The sequence below is a fragment of the Lethenteron reissneri genome, chromosome 23, assembly GCF_015708825.2.
Source record: "Lethenteron reissneri isolate LAM-NWPU_2019-01 chromosome 23, ASM1570882v1, whole genome shotgun sequence".
Lineage (NCBI taxonomy): Eukaryota > Metazoa > Chordata > Hyperoartia > Petromyzontiformes > Petromyzontidae > Lethenteron > Lethenteron reissneri.
The window spans coordinates 1,593,091-1,616,174 of record NC_083801.1 but is presented as its reverse complement, the minus strand read 5'-3'; the positions used below and the strand labels follow the sequence as shown (position 1 = coordinate 1,616,174).

Genomic DNA, 23,084 nt, shown 5'->3' with positions numbered 1-23,084 from the left:
TCTGAAAGTTGGATGACATTTTTTTGGGCAAATTTATGTAACAAAGCAATTAGAATTGTGTCCTACTTGCAGGCTGAGAAGTGGAGGTTTCCAGGCCAATTCATCAATAAACGGTGCTTGGTATAAAAACGTGGCGGTTATTGACAACGATGCGGCATTTCTGAAAACATGCCATGAACCAACGACTTACATTTTTTTAAGATCCAGCTATAGAATGGTGATGTTATGGATGCCTTAGAAAGCGATCTCTGATTGTTTTTGCATTGTTAGTGCTGTAACCCTTGTGTGAGCGTGAAGTGGGTGGAGTATTTGTCCAGGGTTCTTGCCTGTAACATCAGGCAGGTCAGGATCATCTCTTTTAATAGGCCACAGTCTGCTGATTGGACTCAGAAAGTGGAAACCGATCCAATTGACTCCTTTACTGGACATCTGTGAAAAAGAGCTTCATAGCTCATCGGATTTATCCAGGATGAATAAAGATTCTGATTAAACAAATGTTTCTGCAAGATTGTCGGACAAGACGGCACATAGTCTCAAGGCACTACATGTAATTATACTTTAATGCTGGTGATGCATAGATCTTCATTGATGTAAATCGTGGAGGCTGATTTGCTACTTAGCAATTATGACTGGAGCAAACTTTAGTGCATCTGCGTAAATTGAATATTTTCATAAATTTACCGTGTGCTGCCAAGTCAATTATTAAAGATGTTGTAATATTACAAGTGTGATATAGGAATCTCTAAATAATAAAAGAAAATCCCCAAATAAACGACACATTTTTATCCTATACACCATCTCGGTGTAACTATAAACTGAACTATTTTTTTATTAAAAAAATAGTTTTATTTTACCATCTAAGGTCCACTGAGCTGTTTTGCTCTTTTTCAGAAGCGACCTGGCCACAAGTAATAGCTCTACAATGTAGCTAACCACGTGGAAATGTATAGCAGCAGACAAATACTCTAAATGCGTGTTGATTCTAAATGTGGAGTGAAAAACTGCAGGACCCGGAGACAAATCGACACCACCACGGGGAAAACATGCAAACTCCAAATATACAGCAGCAGGCGTCAAGGTCGGGATTGAACCCACGACCTCCTGCATACCAGGCGAGGGAGATCTCCACCCCGCGGCACCCATACACAGCAATACAACAATGGAGAGAGTGTCCAGTGAGAATGAGATCGGTGTGAGTGGCGAGGTAATTGTTAGAAAGTCAGATACAAATGCCAAGGTATTCACACGCGTTTTCTTTTTTTTAAAGCAGAAAATGGTACAATGAAAAATGCCAAGTTTTGGATTCTATAAGACTATTTTAAAACTTCATTCACAGCGGGAAGAATAAGATCGTCCTTCATTCAATCAATGCAAGTCAGCAAAGTTACATTGTTTTCACAGCTATATTTCATTGAAAGCCAGAAAACATGTTTATAGCAAAAGGTAATTGCACGTGATTTGGCTCAAGCTGAAAACGGGGCAGCCCTACTTATTGAAAACGACTGCCAAGGGGACACATTGGCACTGTCACGCCTGGCAAGTCACAGTGGCAAAGTGGGTGGCACCTGGGGGGTGGGGGGGTTGACGCAGCAGCAATGAAATGTTTTGAAGAAGCAGCGGGGAAGCCCCCCAAATGGCAAGAGTGATGAACGCGCAAGAACGGCGTGCGATGTGTGCCGTGTGAACTCAACGCCACGGGCAACAAGCAGAATTGCGTAATATCTCTACCCCCCGGCTAAATCCTTCCCGTCTGTTGATTACAGATTACTGCGTAAACTATACAACGCTCCGGTGAAACCACTGAATGGTCGTCATGGGCATCAGCAGATGGCCACGTGCTCTGTTATTTGTTCCAATTTGCAGCCGCAGGTGGAATTCTCCTTTACGTCCCACTGATGGAGGAGGAAATCTGTGCGTGGGCCGTGCGACAGTTGACCGCGGTCAAAAGTTTACGTTAAAGCGAGAGGCTGGGGAGGGGTTTGGTTGGGTCGCCAGTGAGGTGAACAGCTATGATACTAAACTAAACTAAAGTTTTTATTTTACCAGGTGAGGCGCACTGAGCTATGTAGCTCTTTTTAAGAAGCGACCTGGCCACAAATGATAGCTCAACAAAGTGGCTTACATTGTGGAAATTTGTAGCAGCCAAATACTGTAAACGCATGTTTCTGAATGTGGAGGGAAAAACCAGAGGACCCAGGGAAAAATTGACACGACCACGGGGAGACTATGCAAACTCCGAATATACAGGCAGGATCGAAATCGCGACCTCCTGTACACCAGGCGAGGTAGTTAACCTTGTCGCCACCCTGGTGCCACATATTCAATGACTGAAATGTGTTCATACAATTTTGAATGATAATATTTTCTGACAAATGTGATATGTCAAATTATATAAAACCACAATTTAGTTAACAATACCAACGACATAAAAGAACATTATTGTTGGCCAGCTAAGACATTTCACAAGTTCTGTACCCTGCTAGGGAAACACATTTTATCACCTGCCACCAAAACACCCAGGTCTGCGTGCACACTTGTGATTTGCTCACATGTACGTTCAAGTGAATGTCCACGCGTGCATGCGGGGCACGAAGGTGCATTTCGTGTGCGAGCGTGCGTGCTGTGCATTGCCGTGTTTGCGCACTCGGGCACGACCGTGAGCACAGCTTTGAAAACCACTCGATGCTCTCTTCAGATATCAACATCGCTCTGGTTACACGATGAGCCTTCAGCCTCAAGCATTTTGAGAGGCCCCTTAGGCGCTGCTCCTCCCCCGCAAACTCTTCCAAAACTAATCTGGACCCTGCGATTCATGCGGTGCTTTCTGGTGTAACAGCACGCACACAACTTTTCCCACCACACACACACACACGCAAGCCCCAGCCTGCACGCTGCTGCTGCTTGCTGCACACGGGCATGCGGCACGAACTCGCATTGTATTTTGATGAGCAACAAAAAATGCTTCCCCGTATACTTACGGCTTTAACAGAACTCCGAGCGCAAATCCCTTTAGATTTCCCCCCGCCGAGAGCCACGGCTGTCAAGCGCAACTTCGCTTTTACTCCCTTGTGCCTCCAACAGCTGCGCCGGGCAGCGTGGGCCACTCGCACCCCCCGCCCTTGGGGACGCCGTGAGCGAGCGAGCGAGCGCCGCCAACTCTCTCCGGTCACAGCGACGGCCGTTCCACGCGACGCGAAGACGCGGACGTGAGAACGCGCGGATCAACTTACCGCAGCTGCCGAAAACCCCGAGCGCCGAAACTTTTCGCAAACCCCTCCGGCTAATTGCGGGGCTCTATGATTAATTAGGCCGAGCAACGAACTATTTGGCCGAGCGTTCAATCAGAGCAGGCATCTTATTGCCCGCATCGATAATAACGCTGTTGTTGTTATACAAAGCGAAAACACAACGCATGATATTAAATCTGCCGCGGAGATGGAAGCCTCATTAAATGCTCTTGCCAATATGAGGAAAGCACACGTGTTCAGTGGACTTGAAGACTAACAGCATCATCACCACCACTAATTGTACGGCTACACTACATATATAAAGCCCAAAGTTAAATTCAAATATTAGCATAAATATGGTAAATGCCGTACAAATTGATACAAAAATATCGTTAGGATTCCATAACAGGATGTATTTTACGCAATTATGTGTCAGAAGGCCTCAATAAATAATCTAAGACGGCTTTCGCCTGATTGCGCTGCAGCGAACCAATAATTATGCAGATTAGTACCAATGTCTGACATGGCTATTGTTCACAATTGTGCCCAATAAAAAAATCAAGCGGAATGCATCACATGTACAATATCATTATAGACGTCGTACGCCACTCTGCATTAGGAATGGCAATCGCTCAGAGGTAACCGTGATTGAATGAATCATCAGGCCCGTAATTCGATTCAATGTTCTTATTTAACAATCGGGTAAACGTAGCAGCCTCCAGTGCCCGAAGCTTCGTGGAAACCCGTTGTGTACCCCAAGTACACATTGAAAAACAATGCTTCTGACACAAGGCAGTGCATCGTCTGAAGGGGGGGGGGCGGGTTGGAGATTTTTTCCCTTCAGTTCTCAGTTGGAGACTGAACCCAAAATTTGAAGAGGGGGGGGCCTGCTGACTCTGCGCCGGATAAAATTGGCAATGACTTCCCTCGAGCAAGCGGCGTACAAATGTTGAACAGATGACAGTGGCGTAACTGCAGTCACGGAGAAAAGGTTGCCACGAATGTGGCATGTTTCACAAAATGTGCGCATGTGACAAGTTGTAGTTACTGTATTACCCTTATGATGTAATGCAGGATAGATGGATGACGGTAGGTTACCGAGACGGGCATTGGAGTGGTACCTATAGGCTAGGCCTAACGTCAGATGCTTGAAGACTGTGAGGGCAGACCCCAAGGACAGGTGTCCACTTTGCAACAGCTGCAGGATCTAGCAGTGGCGGGGGACGCAGTGGCATCACCAGCATGATGAACGTTTGACCTTGACCTTGACCCAAGAGTAAAAATGTCCTCATGTGTGTGGACAACTTTTGTCATCGACAACGATGTCACAAAACCAATTCCAAACATAACTTTCCCTCGACTCAGCTATACCAAGCTCAACGTGAACAGAAGTGCTGTCAGTGATGGGCAAAGCCAGCATGAAAAACTATCAGGCCGTGTTCTATGCTGTGGGGAAGATCAAGAGGCCTATTGATTCACTCACGATGAACAAGCCTGCAGTGTTGTTTGACTGGAATTCCAAACAGAATATGACGTAATCGGGCTTTTACCCTGTCACTAGTGTGGAGAGCACGTACGTTTTTAGTGATAAAGAAACAAACCACAACATATTTAGGTCCTACTCAAAATGACTAGAATTCTTAAAAATTAAGGACAAATATAAAATCGCCTTTTCCAGGACTGTATTTTATGTAGAAAACATTTTAACATTTAAATGAAACTAAGAAAAAAATAAAACAAGAAAAAAAACCCGTCAATCAAAAGCAAAACGATGTCAGATGTTCCATGGCCACGTTCCATTTCATGTGAAGCCAGAACCTTTGAAGTAGGAACCAATTCCAAATCGGAGCCGCAAACGGAGGAACCATGTGTCCCGCACAACAAGCACCAGAAGAGGCGGCGCTACTACGACCGCTTCGTGGCAACGTGAACGCCAAGACACGACCGCACGCCGACCTCCGGTTCCTGTCATTTCTGTAAGCCGAGTTACGAGCGAGACGGCAAACAAAACCGCAACCGAAGGCCACGTCGCTCCCGCTTCACCCAACCACCCCGGGGGGGAGTCGGCACCGCGCGCGACGCGTCCACCGAGTGGGAGGGAAAACACCGACCTCGTATCGCGGCTGCTCGTTTCGTCCTCGCACGAAGAAGAACCCTCCGCCCTGCGGGAATCGCAGCTCCCCCGGCGGCCGCTCCAGCGTCGCCTTCTGCTCGGAGGCTTCGGCCTCGCAGTCGAGGAGCGAGGCCTCGGAGCCGCGGAGGCGCAGGGCGAAGCGCGTCAGCTGCTTCGCGGGCACAGGCAGCCGGAATGTGGCCACGGGAGTCGTGCGGCGCTCCTGCGACGAGGTGAGGTGCAGCTGCAGCTCTTCGCGCTCGGGAGACACGCTCACGCCGAGGTAGACCGTCTGCTTCAAGGCGTCCATCACCGAGAAGATGAAGCCGCCCTGTGGAGCCGCGCACAGCACGCACGCGCGCGCGCCCCCCGGGATCAGCTCGCAACCGTCTCCCGCAACAAGTTCACGCGTTCCCGCAGGCTCATGGGCAGGCTTCACTGAGAGGCGAAGGAAGGCCGCGGGCATATGGGGACGTGGGTTTGCAGGCAGGCAAACAGACATACGAGCACGTGGAATCTTTTATAGACAAGCAGTCATGTGTAGGGAGATTGCCGATCGTCGACACAAGTAAGCTGACACCCATGCCGGGCGAAAAGATGGACATACAGACAGGGAAACAAGACAAAGTTCCTCCTTATAGCTTCAACAGGCTTTTGGGGCAAGTGCCGTTAGCGAGCACAGGCAAACAAACAGCTACGTAGACAAGCAGACTCAGAGATATTTGAGCTAGCGAGTAGACGTTCGGGAAGGCGTGCGTGTTTAGACGGGCGTACGGGAACGGGTACGGTGGGCACAAGCAAGGGGTAGGAGCGCTCAATGCCTGGTGGCGCGTCGGCACCTGGCTGGTGGCAGGGGTGATGGTGACCAAGATGGAGAAGTCTGCGGGCAGAGGCTTGGTGAAGAAGCCCTGGAATCGCTTGGCCACTTCGGCTCCGCGGTGGAAGTAGAAGGCCGAGCGGTCATCCTGCCCAGCGACTACCGACACCGACTTGGGCGTCGGGTCTCCAATGAGCCTCAGGAGGTCGATCCCGTGGGCCGAAGAAGCGTCGTCTGCACGGACACGCACGGGGCAGGGGAACGGTCAATGAGATGGAATGGGCAAGTGGCGGCAGGTGGTGACCGATGCGTTTAAAAATGACCTTTAGGCAGTTTTAAATCGCGCATTGATTGACATTCAAACGTGTCAAGTGGATGAGACAATGCACTTGATAGAATGGTTAGTCAACACATCGAACAAGTAAACTGTTCAGACGTTGTGCAGACAACTGGTTACAAGGATGAGAACAATCTGTAACGATCAAAGGAAACAGCTATGGGTCCAACAGCTTCTTTGGACATTGGACAACCAGCAATCAACGCGCCTCCGATTAGCACAGTTGGCTGTGTACGATGCGAAAGTTGTTCAGCGTAAATATATCAACGTGCATTTGTATGAAGAGCAACGCATCCGTTGCTCTCTCCCATAGAATAAAACCAATGTGACAGCAGCTATGTGAATAGTCGTTTTTTCTCGTGCATCCCATTCCCATGTCCTGCACTGTGACACAGGAAAGCATCACTGAGCCTCAAGACTTTTTGCAGTCGGGTCATGCCAAACATTCGCGATGTTGATGCCGTGTGTAATCCCAATTGAGTAGTTTGAAATAAATCTTTCAGCATTAAGGAGGTTTGGCTAAAAGCAGTTACCATTGTATAACCCCACTAAACTCAGCCAAAAAACCCCCTAAACTCAGCCAAAACCCCCCTAAACTCAGCCAAAAGCCCCCTAAACTCAGCCAAAACCCCCCTAAACTCAGCCAAAACCCCCCTAAACTCAGCCAAAACCCCCCTAAACTCAGCCAAAACCCCCCTAAACTCAGCCAAAAGCCCCTAAACTCAGCCAAAACCCCCTAAACTCAGCCAAAACCGCCCTAAACTCAGCCAAAACCCCTAACTCAGCCAAAAGCCCCCTAAACTCAGCCAAAAGCCCCCTAAACTCAGCCAAAACCCCCCCTAAAACTCAGCCAAAAACCCCCTAAACTCAGCCAAAACCTCCCCTAAACTCAGCCAAAAAACCCCCCTAAAACTCAGCCAAAAACCCCCTAACTCAGCCAAAACCCCCTAAACTCAGCCAAAACCCCCTAAACTCAGCCAAAACCCCCCTAAAACTCAGCCAAAACCCCCTAAACTCACCAAAACCCCCTAAACTCAGCCAAAAACCCCCCCTAACTCAGACAAAACCCCCCTAACTCAGCCAAAACCCCCTAAACTCAGCCAAAACCCCCCTAAAACTCAGCCAAACCCCCCTAACTCAGCCAAAAACCCCCCTAAAACTCAGCCAAAACCCCCCTAAACTCAGCCAAACCCCCTAAACTCAGCCAAAACCCCCTAAAACTCAGCCAAAACCCCCCGAACTCAGGCCAAAAAGCCGCCCTAACTCAGCCAAAAGCCCCCTAAACTCAGTCCAAAAGCCCCCTAAAACTCAGCCAAAACCCCCTAAACTCAGCCAAACCCCCTAAACTCAGCCAAAACCCCCCTAAACTCAGCCAAAACCCCCCTAAACTCAGCCAAAACCCCCCTAAACTCAGCCAAAACCCCCCTAAACTCAGCCAAAACCCCCCTAAACTCAGCCAAAACCCCCCTAAACTCATCCAAAGCCCCTAAACTCAGCAAAAAACCCCCCTAAAACTCAGCCAAAACCCCCCTAAACTCAGCCAAAACCCCCTAAACTCAGCCAAAACCCCCTAAACTCAGCCAAAAACCCCCCTAAACTCATCAAAACCCCCCTAAACTCAGCCAAAACCCCCCCTAAACCTCAGCCAAAACCCCCCTAAACTCAGCCAAAACCCCCCTAAAACTCAGCCAAACCCCCTAAACTCAGCCAAAACCCCCTAAACTCAGCCAAACCCCTCTCTAAACTCAGCCAAAACCCCCCTAAACTCAGCCAAAACCCCCTAAACTCAGCCAAAACCCCCTAAACTCAGCCAAAACCCCCTAAACTCAGCCAAAGCCCCCTAAACTCATCCAAAAGCCCCTAAACTCAGCCAAAACCCCCCTAACTCAGTCAAAAGCCCCCTAAACTCAGCCAAAACCCCCTAAACTCAGCCAAAAGCCCCCTAAACTCAGCCAAAACCCCCCTAAACTCAGACCAAAACCCCCCTAAACTCAGCCAAAAGCCCCCTAAACTCAGCCAAAACCCTCTCAAAACTCAGTCAAAAACCCCCTAAACTCAGTCAAACCCCTCTAAACTCAGTCAAAACCCTCTAAACTCAGTCAAAACCCTCTAAACTCAGTCAAAACCCTCTCTAAACTCAGTCAAAACCCTCTAAACTCAGTCAAAACCCTCTCTAAACTCAGTCAAAACCCTCTCTAAACTCAGTCAAAACCCTCTAAACTCAGTCAAAACCCCCCTAAACTCAGCCAAAACCCCCTAAACTCAGCCAAAACCCCCCTAAACTCAGCCAAAACCCCCTAAACTCAGCCAAAACCCCCTAAACTCAGCCAAAACCCCCTAAACTCAGCCAAAACCCCCTAAACTCAGCCCAAAACCCCCCTAAACTCAGCCAAAACCCCCTAAACTCAGCCAAAACCCCCTAAACTCAGCCAAAACCCCCCTAAACTCAGCCAAACCCCCTAAACTCAGCCAAAACCCCCTAAACTCAGCCAAAACCCCCCTAAACTCAGCCAAAAGCCCCCTAAACTCAGCCAAAACCCCCTAAACTCAGCCAAAACCCTCTCTAAACTCAGCCAAAACCCCCTAAACTCAGCCAAAACCCCCTAAACTCAGCCAAAACCCCCCTAAACTCAGCCAAAACCCCCTAAACTCAGCCAAAACCCCCCTAAACTCAGCCAAACCCCCTCCCCAAAACTCAGCTAAAAACCCCCCTAAACTCAGCCAAAAACCCCCTAAACTCAGCCAAAACCCTCTCTAAACTCAGCCAAAACCCTCTAAACTCAGCCAAAACCCTCTCTAAACTCAGCCAAAACCCTCTAAACTCAGCCAAAACCCTCTAAACTCAGCCAAAACCCTCCCTAAACTCAGCCAAAACCCCCTAAACTCAGCCAAAAACCCCCTAAACTCAGCCAAAACCCCCTAAACTCAGCCAAAAACCCCTAAACTCAGCCAAAACCCCCTAAACTCAGCCAAAACCCCCCTAAACTCAGCCAAAACCCCCTAAACTCAGCCAAAAACCCCCTAAACTCAGCCAAAACCCCCTAAACTCAGCCAAAACCCTCTAAACTCAGCCAAAACCCTCTAAACTCAGTCAAAACCCTCTCTAAACTCAGCCAAAACCCCCCTAAACTCAGCCAAAACCCCCCTAAACTCAGCCAAAACCCCCCTAAACTCAGCCCAAAACCCCCTAAACTCAGCCAAAACCCCCTAAACTCAGCCAAAACCCCCTAAACTCAGCCAAAACCCCCCTAAACTCAGCCAAAACCCCCTAAACTCAGCCAAAACCCCCTAAACTCAGCCAAAACCCCCCAAATCAGCCAAAACCCCTAAACTCAGCCAAAACCCCCCTAAACTCAGCCAAAACCCCCTAAACTCAGCCAAAAGCCCCCTAAACTCAGCCAAAACCCCCTAAACTCAGCCAAAACCCCCTAAACTCAGCCAAAAGCCCCCTAAACTCAGCCAAAACCCCCCTAAACTCAGCCAAAACCCCCCTAAACTCAGCCAAAACCCCCCTAAACTCAGCCAAAAGCCCCTAAACTCAGCCAAAACCCCCCTAAACTCAGCCAAAACCCCCCTAAACTCAGCCAAAACCCCTAAACTCAGCCAAAACCCCCTAAACTCAGCCAAAACCCCCCTAAACTCAGCCAAAACCCCCCTAAACTCAGCCAAAACCCCCCTAAACTCAGCCAAAACCCCCCTAAACTCAGCCAAACCCCCCTAAACTCAGCCAAACCCCCCTAAACTCAGCAAAAAACCCCCCTATAACTCAGCCAAAACCTCCCTAAACTCAGCCAAAACCCCCTAAACTCAGCCAAACCCCCCTAAACTCAGCCAAAACCCCCTAAACTCAGCCAAAATCCCCCTAAACTCAGCCAAAACCCCCTAAACTCAGCTAGAAACCCCCCTAAACTCAGCCCAAACCCCCCCTAAACTCAGCCAAAACCCCCCTAAACTCAGCCAAAACCCCCCTAAACTCAGCCAAACCCCCCTAAACTCAGCCAAAAACCCCCCTAAACTCAGCCAAAACCCCCTAAACTCAGCCAAAACCCCCCTAAACTCAGCCAAAACCCCCCTAAACTCAGCCAAAATCCCCCTAAACTCAGCCAAAACCTCCCTAAACTCAGCCAAAACCCCCCTAAACTCAGCCAAAACCCTCTAAACTCAGTCAAAACCCCTCTAAACTCAGCCAAAACCCTCTCTAAACTCAGTCAAAACCCCCTAAACTCAGCCAAAACCCCCCCTAAACTCAGCCAAAACCCCCCCTAAACTCAGCCAAAACCCCCCTAAAACTCAGCCAAAACCCCCCTAAACTCAGCCAAAACCCCCTAAACTCTGCCAAAACCCCCCTAAACTCAGCCCAAAAACCCCTAAACTCAGCCAAAAGCCCCCTAAACTCAGCCAAAACCCCCCAAAACTCACCCAAAAGCCCCCTACAACTCAGCCAAAACCCCCCTAAACTCAGCCAAAACCCCTCTAAACTCAGCCAAAACCCCCTAAACTCAGCCAAAAGCCCCCTAAACTCAGCCAAACCGCCAAACTCAGCCCCCAAAACCGCCCTAAACTCAGCCAAAACCCCCCTAACTCAGCCAAAACCCCCCTAAACTCAGCCAAAACGCCCCTAAACTCAGCCAAAACCCCCTAAACTCAGCCAAAAGCCCCCTAAACTCAGCCAAAAGCCCCCCTAAACTCAGCCAAAAGCCCCCTAAACTCAGCCAAAACCCCCCTAAACTCAGCCAAAACCGCCCTAAACTCAGCCAAAACCGCCCTAAACTCAGCCAAAACCCCCCTAAACTCAGCCAAAAGCCCCTAAACTCAGCCAAAAGCCCCCTAAACTCAGCCAAAACCCCCCTAAACTCAGCCAAAAGCCCCCTAAACTCAGCCAAAACCCCCCTAAACTCAGCCAAAACCCCCCTAAACTCAGCCAAAAGCCCCCTTCATATGCGCATCTCCAGTGTCTTCCTCCTCCCACTCCCAGCCCCGCCCACTTCCCCCCCCCCCCTCCTCTCTATCTATCCTCCCTGGCTCCTCCCCCGTCTCTCACCCATACAGCCCCTTGTTACAGCAGCTCTATTGCCCACTTCAGCATTTGTTTCTTGCTGTGGTTGTCCCACCTGATGGCGGACGCTTGTGTTGCGCCCGAAACGTCGTGATTTATTATTTTATTTATGTAGTTATTTCTATAATTTTATTATTGTATTATTTATTTTTACCCACGTGACTTTACCGAAAAAACCTAAGAGTATGAATCCTTGCAGTCACGAAAGCTTCAAATCTAGAATTGTAGATATTGTTTTCCCTTGGGAGGAAAATGGTTAAACGCAGAGGAAAACCATGCAGAATAGGGGGCGAGACAGAAAGAAAGGGGGCTCCGATTCGGGGCATAGATCCCAGGCCCTTCTGGCCGTGAAGCACGAGCGTTGCCACTGCGCCACCACTCTGCCGCCCTAAACCTCGCGTCTCACTCAGGAGAGAGAATGCCAAGGGCAAGGCATTCGCGTTCGTGGTTCATACGGTGATTTAGACGGCAACGTCTGACGCAAACCTCTGTCACCCACGGTAGCATGATCACTGATTAACACCACACAATGACATTTGGAAAAGTTCAGCCTGGTCATGTGGCAGTTAATTTATATATTTATTCCGTAATTACTCAGACCTTCAAAGTCCACATAGCCCATTTATAGGTTAGGGTGAATGGTATGCATGAGGTTATGTAACCTGGTATATGAAATGGCACTACCCTAGCCAATGCACTTCCATGCTTGGCATGAGTGTCTGCAGTAAGTTTCCCTTCATGTGCTCCTTATGACCACATTAGAACTTTACATAAGACGCACATTTTTTTTACATGAGACACACAATTTAAAACGCCGCAGAGCAACCACACTGGCTGAATGGCCTATTTTTACATTTCTTTACTGAAGGCATTACCTTAAGACTTTCCCCATCCTGTCTGGGTCAATTAATGCAGTGCATAGCACATATGCACCCAGCATTGGCTACAACCGATTTTCGTATCAAAAGTTCCAAATCCGCATATAAAAAAAGAACATTGGGTTGTACAGCGCCATCAAAACTCTCATCATCTCGCGAGCCACCAATCAGACATTTTACTGTCCCGTCTTGCTCCCACATGGTTGTCTTTTTCGATCCGCGTGCATTTATGTCACCATTAAGACTGCCATACATCGCTAACCTTTACACCTGTACCTCACTTATTCTGGTGCCTCTTGCTCCCATATTTGCATATTTTTGTTTTATCCGCACGCTTCGTTGACGACCGTTAAACACCTCAATTGTGAGTTGTACGATGTTCGTTAAGGAGCCTGCTGTGCTGTGCTCGTTCTCTGCAATATCAATGTCTTGTCTTAGTTTTGCTGCTGCTGCTACTGTACTCAGGCACCACCACGGATTTCCCTTTTAAAATAGCCGGGCAGCTGGCTATCAAATCTGAACTTAACGGTGTGGGGGCCACTTCTTACTTTGCGGTAGCAAAGCAAAGCAACATCACTGTTGTTATTATTACTGTGACTACTACGTGTGCTTACCCAGGAAAGCCTCACTGAGTCTCAAGACTCTTTTGAAGGACGGTCCTGCCAAGTGTTCGCTGTAGTGGAGGCGATGCTGCTGTGTAATCCCATTTGAGGAATTTGCTGTGAAATATTTCAGCAGTGGGATCTTTGGCCAACACCAGTGACGTTGTCCAGTTAGTTTAGCTATGGCAGGAAACTGGAGAACCTGGGGAAAACCCTTGCAGTACAAGGGGATAACAGACTCTTCAGAGATAGGGGCCCGAGTATGGATTCTAGATTTGAAGCTTTCGTGACTGCAAGGATTCATATTCTTAGGTGTTTTCGGCAAAGTCACGTGCCGTCTTTGAGCCCCGCCCCCCTCCCCCCCGATACGTTCCATTCATTGGCTACCACATTCTGATGAGCTCCCCCCTCTCCTCCCCCCTCAACTTGCTTTTAAGGGATTACATCTTGAATCATTGCCTCACTTGATGCAGCAAATCTGGCTGTGACGGTCCCATCTGATGACGGAGACTTGTGTTGCCTCCGAAACGTCGTGATTTTTAATGTATTTTAGTTTTATTAATTTTAATGTTTTACCAACGTGACTTTGCCGAAAACACCTAAGAATATGAACCCTAGTATGGAATTGAACCCAGGCCGTTGGAACTAAACCGTGTTGCTGCGTGGAAGGAGTAAAACCACTGCATCCACCGCGCCACCCAAATTACCCCCAGTAACTCTCCATTGCTTCCACATTGATCGTTAAACTGGAGTGAAACAAGTGTTACATTGCCAAGCAATGGTATTTCTGCTACCCAGACAGCACACACAGTAAGTTCCAGTTGTAAGCGTAGAGAAGTAATAATGCACTGAGCTTCTGAACATAACCTGCAGCGTGCGCCTGTCGTACAATAGGGGACACGCTGCTCGGGGGACGTCAGCGTGGGCGCAAATAGGCTCAGAGAATTTGACTCGCGTCGGGACTAGTTCAACGTTTCCAAGGGCGAATGGCGCTTTATTGAACACTGCTCTGAGGCGGGGTGGACACGCACGTCCGCGCCGTTCTGTGCGGTCCAGGACACAGTCCCCAGGCAGCAGTGGATCTTGGCAGCGGGAGTGAGACGTGTTCACACGAGGGGATTCCAAAGAATATCGCACACAGCCAGAACTTAGCCACAGCTGCTGCTGCTGAGGGACGCATCTCATGCCACGGACTTCTTTGTACGGCCAGAATTATTTGCTGGACTCTTAAGTCTGACTTCCGAGATATAGTATTTAGCAAAACCCAAGAGCCAGAACCACATTGTGATGTGGCTGGACAGCATGTGTGCTAAACAGAAGCATCTGCAGAGATGCTGTAACAAATATAATCTATAACGCGTCCAGGATGCTATGTGTCTCTGCACCTCGAGTTTCAATCATTGCTGCATAAATCTGTGGCTGTAGAGAGCTTACCTTCTAATTATCTAGTCTTACAATGCGTGACAAGTGATAGTTTCACATTCATATTTAGAAGTTTGTCTTATTGCTGGAGAACTTCACGACAGTTTAGCTTGTAGCGTATAATTCACACAATTACTCACCGAGTCTCGAGACTAATTCAGGAGGGTCCTGACAAGTTTTCACAATCAGAGGAAATGTTTCAAACGTGTAGTTCCAAATGAGCGAAGTTGTAGGGTATTTGACCAATATCGGCGACAGTTTATGTTTTGTTTTGTTCTTGGTAGGAGACTGAAGAACCCAGAGGAGACCCGTGCAGAACAGGGGGGAGAACTTACAGACTCCACACACACCAAGGCACCTGAGTCAGGAACCAAACGGAGCCACCTTGTTGCTGGCCAGCACGTGTTTCACTACTGCGCCACCTCCCCCCCCCACCGTATAATGAGGTTGTGTCACGTGATAATAATATACATGTCAGATACTGTGTATACTGTGAGGATAATATGCATGTAATAATTACAATAAGTTCCGGAAAACGCCACCCATGGGAGAGGGTTGTGAATCACAGTGCAACAACAATTGCTACATTTAGCTTGGAAACATGACCAACGAGAGGGCAGGACACTTAATTTTCTTTTCACAAAAAGTGGTGCGCGTTATCAAAGGACGCACACCTGGGCAGATCATCACAGAAAGGCGGCGAATACGGACGAGGGCGAGAAGAAGAATGTGGGACCAACAACAAAACAAACCCCAGGTGGACTCGGCCACGAACGGTGCTGCGAAAGTGACAAGCGATGAAAAGAACGTTGCGATTCAACGGCAGAAGAGAGAGCAGTGCGCTCGGAAAGGATGACTGAGAAACAGGTTGAGCCAGTGGCATCAACATAACACAAGTCACCTCGTATGGATTGCATCTGCATTAAGTCATACACGACAGCGCCGACGTAGAGGCATTCATCCAGCAGTGGATAGAGAATAGGTGATAATGAAAAAGCCGTGTTTAAGGACGTACTTTCCTTGAACGTATTACACATCATTACAAGCCAGTGCCTTAGATTCTGCAGGTACTGACATCACCGCCCAAAGGTCTGTACGAATGATGAGAGCGACAGAGTTGAGCGCCGAGCACACAATCCGGCTGTGAAAACTGTGCACAGAATGCCACTGAATTATGGGCAAGGCTACATATCCTCTTTCACGTCAAAATATTAAGCTGCAATTCAGTAAAGAACATTTTCCTACGACACTTCGGTCAAAATATTTTGTTCCGACTTTAGAAAAATGTTTATCGAGTCACATTTCTCCCGATGCATCGGCGGACGCAGCGTCGTGGAGAGAAACGGCGGCGAAGTTTACTCGCGTGAGTTAAAACGAGTGGTCCCGACCAGGGGTCGTCGCCCAAGTGTGGTCGGAAAGGTGTGGTCCGGCCAGGTGTGGTCAGCCAGGTGTGGTCAGCCAGGTGTGGTGGGACAGGTGTGGCGGGACAGGTGTGGTTGGCAAGGTGTGGTCCGGCCAGGTGTGGTCAGCCAGGTGTGGTCGGCAAGGTGTGGTGGGACAGGTGTGATCGTCCAGGTATGGTCGAGCCCCACTCCTCCGTGAGTGCCTCTTCTGCCGTCTGGGACGCACGGCTACGCATGTCAAGCACCACTGCCCTCTCCGCTCTTTAAGTGGTGCTCATGATTTGTCACGTGGGTTTTGCAGACAGAATCCACAGCATGCCAGTAAGATGTTATTATCACAGTCGCAAAGCAAAAAATAAACTCTGCTTTCTGCTTCGAAGTGCACTCTGTGGCAAAAGTTCACAAAACCTTACAAGGTTGCAGTCGTAAATCCTTCACATTATTTGCACACGAGCACACACACACACAACTGGCTCGCAACCGTGATTATAGCGCACCTTAGCAATCAGTGTTGTGACTGTTATGCAACATTATAATTTCTTCAAGCAATACGTGTAAAAATATTATAATAAAAATGTCCTGTGCACGTTCACGGCCAACCCTTAGGTAGAACAAGGCTGGAAAACTAAATAGTATAAGTAAATAAATAACATTTTGAGAGGTCAAAAATTAAGAAAACTATTTCATTTCCAGTCTGCAAAAAAATGATCGTCTTCTAAAATAATTACATCGCTCGACGTTCACTGATATGTCGCGCGTGAAGTGAACTGAGATACCCCGGCGTAGCGGGGGTGATATAAAAAACAAACCATTTTTATTTATTCTTTCATACAAAAAAACTTCTGTTCTAATTGCATGGCAACACAGTCCAATCCATCATGCAATAGATAAATGCGTGGATTGTGTAGCAAATCTGAACCCGTTCATCGCATTCAACTCAGCACATGAAAAAAGTCTATCTGCTGTCTGCCTTATACATCAATCAAATGGCAAATAATTTTAAACATTACGAAGGGGAGGCAAATAATAGGTAGCTGTTTACAAATAATGCAATGATTATACAAAGACATATATCTCCTGCGAAGGCCGGCACGCGAGGTCGCTCTCCAGAACCACGTCTGACCACCTTCTCTCCCCAGTGGCGATGTTTACACACTGCACCAGGCACTCATTTGAAGCTGAGTCGACCTAAGGGAGGCCCAAGATCGGTGCAGATAATTGTTACTGGTGTTGGCCGTGAGCAGGAATCAAACTCGGGTCCCGCGGTTCGGAGCACAGCATGCCAACTGCTACACTACCGCTTCCCCATAATGATTATACACCCACCCACCGCATGATGTAAATAGCCAGGCTGAATATGTATTTATGTTAAACTTCTTTCGCACCGCATGTAGCCAACTGTGCCAATCGGAGTTGCGGGGGAAGGACAACAAACTAACACACCAAAAGCAGTTCTAAAGAAATGAGTTTTCAATTTACATGACTTAAAAGTGTACAGCTCCACTGGTTTCCTAATATGGGAAGGAAGACTGTTTCGGATGGCCGCAGAAAAAAGTCTCATAAAAACAACAAAAAACTAATCGTGTGGCCGACAATATGGGCGTTATTTTTGTATCACGTGAATCAGAAGGGGAATGCTATTTCAGACACCAGGGGCCAGGACAAGGCAAAGGCCCACCCGCCACACGGAGGCCGGCAGGAGGGCCCCAGAGCGAGGGCTGCGCTTAAAGTAATAAAATCACACCAAGCTAACTGCGCAAAAATGTGTCCGGGTAATTGGTTTAAAACTCGCTGCAGTTCAGACTATAATTACTGTGCAACAAACCTTCCCAGGTACACCCGGACAATAACTACTTATCACAGTAACAACGTGCGATTGGCAACAAAGCACTGCCCTGCCTCTTAAAGCCCCAGCTGCACTTGATCAACGGTTTCAATCGAGTGATCCCTTGAAGCCCTGGGGAGGGATTAAAGTAGGAGACATGGCCATTCACTGTTCACCCCCCCCCCACACACAAACTGACTCGTGACCCCAAACCCACAGCTCCCCGCCCTGCGACCCTCCTGCACGCAGGGAGCCGGGAAACTGGTGATGAATCGCGACAGGCCGAGCCATGCATGGGGCTTTTTGCGCCCCCTTTGAAGAATTTCCATTCAGGTAGGGAGCGAGCCGCCTTCGGAACCAAAGACAAAGCGCTGCAAACATATTTTAATTAACATGTAAATAATTTCCCTGCCGTTTAATGGAAAAAAAACGATAAAGCTCTTTTAATGTTGGCTTAAGCACCAATGTATGAAGCTGAACGACTCCTCCTTCACGTCCAAAAGGGATGTTCATATTCTTTAGAGCTTTCGGTAATGTCACGTAGATAGGTTGAAAGAAAATAACAAAAAACTACGACGTTTCGATCAAAACACAATTGATCGTCATCATTTCCTCCTGATGACGACCGCTTGTGTTGCGATCGAAACGTCGATTTTTTTTGTTATTTTCGTTCAACCTATCTACGTGACTTTACCGAAAGATCTAAAGAATATGAATTCTTGCAGTCACGAAAGCTTTAAGTCATGATGTTCATATTGTTTTCACTTTATAAAGAAAGAGTATTGATTCCACAAACGCAACAGGATAAATCACAATCGCAAACACATTCTTCGGTAATTTATGTATGCCCAAGAATGCAGGAGACACCACAATAAAATGAAACACGCCCAGGAACGAAACAAACGCTCCAAGATAAAGTGACCCGTCAACGCCACTGCATCCACGCTTATCTGACATTCTAAACACGCCGTCCCTCTCGGCGAAGTCGTGTGGAACGAGTTCGTGGACAACGCGGTTGCTTCGACACAGCTGAGAGGCGTGCCATTCCGGGAAATCCGCATGCCCTCCTGCTGATTGATCCCACCGGTGGATTTCACGCGACACCAACGCCGCCTTTACCTTCCCACCTCAACAACAGAGCCCTCGTCAAAACCAAGGGGCATCGTGCACTTGGGCTCCGCTGGCAGCAATCGGCAGTCCACCAGACGCCTCTCGCTGGCGGGAGTCTTCGACGTTTCGGCAGAGATTTGCGCACGGCAAGCAGAGCTGGGTGGAGCTCGGTGGAGCTCGGTGAGCATGGTGGAGCACGGCGAAGCCGCGAGGGTGCACAGGAAGAGAGCGAGATGGCAGTGGCACGGCGCTGGAGACAGCAGCCGGCCCTAGTCGAGTGCCCGGCTGTGATTGAGGTGGACTGGGAAGTCTCATCTCGGCGGGAACGAGCTCGCGGCAAAATCCGAGCTCGTCGGGGGGGGGGGGGGGAGACGGGACGACACACGCACAGGAGTAACCGAGGCTTCACCGGGGCGGGCCGAGCTAGCGTGTCGCGTGCGGGGCAATGTCGCAGCGGCAACAACATCGTCGTAGACTACGCGCCGGGATCCGACCGCGCTAAAGCTCGCAGGGCTGCCGACTCGCGTCCTCGTGGATTCCTGCCCATGAGACGGGGCAGCGTGGCCGACTTCTTTCTTCTCCTCATCGCAAGGTGACAATGAAACCAAAGGTGTCGTCGGGTGGGCCATCTGGTTTCATCACAAGGATGGACATTTTACCAGAAGAATCTACGTGACGCGACATACAATTCTCATTGCTTCAGCACAACTTCTTAGCCTTAGTTCAGAAACGATGAACAATGGGAGGGGCTTCAAACTCCCATTCGCATCACCTGGCCTTCTTGGCACCCCTGGGAGTAATTGTGAAATGATGTGGCCCTGTTGGCCTGCACAGTTTCTGGGTGCCAATGGTGACGTTTTTGGTCAAAACGCGGTCGTTGTAAATGGGGAAATTTTTGTGTCTGGAAGTGATCAGTGGGAAGGCACCACCAGGCTGGTAGCTGCGACAGCGAGACATGAATGTTGTGCAACCTTTAATTAAATTCACGTCTGTTCGTGTGCACATTCACACCAGTATATCAGCCAATGCATACATACATAGATCAACCAGCTAATTACAAATAAAAAAATAAATAACAAGAATATGTTGCCCAACAGGGCCAATGTCGGACTCTTCATTGCACTGGCAATGATGCTCTTGGCAGGAAGAACAGTATCCCCACATGCAAATGATAAAGTCTGATATCCCAGTACGCCAAGTGGATGAGCTTCTGCAAATGTTTGTTTTGAAAAAAAAAAAATCACTTTATAATTAATAAAAGGCGAGGCCAAAACAGATAATACGGTCAATATGCATGACAACCATTTTCACAGAAATTCCCCCCAAAAAAGTTACCTAACCAGCAGGTGTGCACAGGTGAGATACATTTCCACATTTGCCAAACTCCTTACGACGGTGAATGAGTTTCGATGACTGTTGCAGGCAACACACACACACACACAATATCCACTTGCTGGAAACATGACGCTACTTCTGCATAACTCTACATATGAACCTTATGGCGGTACTGGAACCCCAGCTCTCGCATAATGTCCGTGATGCAGTCATTTGTAGTCTGTTCATGGTCGGCGATGCGGCAATCGACTCATCTCGACGAGCTGTACACGATGCACTATTCAAAGTAAAAATTTTCGATAACGGATTTTTTATGAAAACTAAATCCGTTATCAACATCACGGAGTAGCGCTGATTTCTGATTGATTGGTACCCCAGTCGCGGAGTTAAGTAACACACCTGGAAAAAAAGTGTCCCAGAAATAAAATATTTAATTGCCTCGGCCATTCTGTATTATTTGCTACTCCGGGGTACCGCCATAATGATCATTTACTCGCTGCTGCTGCAATGAGGGTGGTCATTAGTGTGGATGCTCGGTTGAAGAGGAGGGGGAAGTTGGGTCGTGACTGTGGCTGTGCCAGACACTCCGGGCATTTCCTTCACAGTCCCATGCTCTGAAGCTGAATGGTTAAACTACAGCGTCATTATAAATCCACTCATTGTGTCGCTCACTATAAAATAAGCATTGTATAAGTGGCACTTATTCAAATAAAATGCATTCTACGTGGAAAATTTAGAAGGTGGATCAAAATAAATTTTTTAAAATGTGTCAATCACGAACAGGATAAAAGGTATTTATCCATCGTGTGTTTGTCAAGTAAATGCATTTGGGACAAGTGGATACACTATGTGTGCCAAGTAAAGTCAGGATGCTATTGAAAGATAAAGCGCATGAATCATACTACACAATACCTGTAGGAGCTGACGCAATTCCATATTGTAAACGCTACACTACTCAACTTTAAATGTTTTATTCAACTTCAATAATGTTGCTTTCAAATAACTTACAACAATTCTTGCTGCTGCTGATGCCGTTGGCAGTGGTGCACCAGCACAGTGAACATAACAAAAAAAACCCCAACACACTCGTCAATAAAACAAGTGCGTGGCCACAAAAGGAAAATTATATAATCGGTGTCGTTAGGGGCAATGGTCCTTCGACACAACGCACAAAGAGGCCAGGGAGGGCAATAACAGAGGAACAGCACGGTCAATATCAAATAAATGTCATTCTTTTTCCTTCGTGTTAATGGGAATAGTGAGCGTTCATGCCTCCGCTAACAATGCCATCATCTGTGTAGGGCCGCACGTGCTTTAGGAGATTATTTGTATGTGTTGGCAGAGTTTCAGGATGTGCTCATGTTGTATGCTCTATTCAAACGTACAGCTTGCATGCTGTAAAGTGAGAGTATTACATTACCATTAAGAAGCACAGGAACGAGACGAGCAAAAGTGTAAAAATTAGGAAAAATTTTCGGAACCTTACACATCCCATAAAGAAAACGTCGGGTGGCTCAGAACCAAGAGCTGCCACTTTGCGCTATCTGGTCAGAGGTTACCCAGCGGTGCGGTTACCTGTACTTGCGTTAGCAGTGAGCCAGTGAGTGGGCGGTGGGGTAGTGGTAGGGCCCGCACCGCTGGGCTCGCTGCTGTGGGCCTCTGTCCCCAGGGTTGGGGTCCCGCCCTGCCCCTGAGTGGTGGCGAAGGTTTCCGCTGCAGGCGTTGGAGGAGCCTCTGTGGCGACGCTCGATTTCTGCAGGCTCCTGCTTGCGGAGGAGGTGGCAGGTGCGAGCGAAGGACCTAGAGGTCACGCTCGCCAAGGTGGTTCCCACGCCGACCTGGGCTGAGGACGACTGACTGCGTCTGAGCGGTGGACATCTCAGCCTGAGCGGTGGAGATCGCAGTCGGAGCGGTGGACACCTCAGCCTGAGCAGTGGAAATCGCAGCTGGAGTGGTGGACACGATCGGGGCCAGCGTTGTGGTCGTCTTCTTTCCACGGAACAACCAATCCCACTGTGCAGATGCCAGTGGAGCAGCACATCCCAGCAACAGGACGGCGATGCACAGTAAATTCTGCCTCGCCATTATTGTCAACGGAGAATCCAACAAGCGGACGGAAAGGAGATGGTGCTTTTTTTTTTAATCTTCCCCTTGTGCTATTTGAGACTAACACGAACTTAGAAGAGGTAGCGCCCTAACCTTTGTGGCATTCTCACAACAGCGAGAAGATGAAAAGCCACCGGCTCATGTCACAGAGACACGTGGGGTTGAATAAATCCCAGAATACTTTGGAGGTGTCAATAAAAAAAAAACACAATCTCCCCGACACACCGGGTTACAGCAGGAAAATCCGCAGCGGCGGTCACGTGCGACCGGCAAACGTCGTGGAGAGCTCACGGACTCGGGGTCACGCGTCACGCTGCCAGACCCCCCTCTCTGGAATTCCAGCCAGAGTAGTTGGGACGATGACAAAAGTTATCCCAGCCGCTTCTCGCCGTATTTATGTAGAGAGAGGGGAGGTGGGGCGGTGGTGGTGGGCGGCGGTAGAGACCACGCGCACAGCGGCCCCGCACTCAACGCGCGGGGGCCTCCTCCTCCTCCTCCCCAGTGGCCGGCTGATCTCACGGAGCCAACAACCTGCGCGCTTGTCCAATCGCACGGTCGGGCACGGCCTGCGGTGCTCTCTGCCCGCCCGCCCGCTCGCCCCCACCCCACACAGCCAGGCTCCCCCTCCAGCCACCACCGTCCCCTGCTCGTGAGCAACACCCCACACACTGCGCCCCCCCCCTGCATGACTCCTGCACGAGTTAACCATTAACAGCGGGCTCGGGGCTTCCTGCGGGGGTAGTGGGGGGGGGGGGTTCACGCGTTCAGAGATCGAACTCGGGTATGAACCAATGGGGCTAAGAGCTCACAGCCTCCACGCGGCCACACGTGAGACCTGGGGTGAGTTCACTCC

At 48.8% G+C, this 23,084-nt stretch overlaps 1 protein-coding gene across 1 annotated transcript in view; it reads right to left on the bottom strand.

Moving 5' to 3' along the window:
* LOC133345824 (collagen alpha-1(XVIII) chain-like) overlaps positions 1–22,613 on the bottom strand; it is a 144,628-nt gene extending 122,015 nt beyond the window's left edge. The window contains 5 exon segments of the mRNA XM_061556836.1: positions 5,339–5,671; positions 6,180–6,391; positions 21,701–21,926; positions 21,928–21,978; positions 22,016–22,613. Coding sequence (XP_061412820.1) covers positions 5,339–5,671; positions 6,180–6,391; positions 21,701–21,926; positions 21,928–21,978; positions 22,016–22,210 — 1,017 coding nt within the window. The 5' untranslated portion in view covers positions 22,211–22,613.
* Positions 22,614–23,084: the final 471 nt, after the last annotated feature.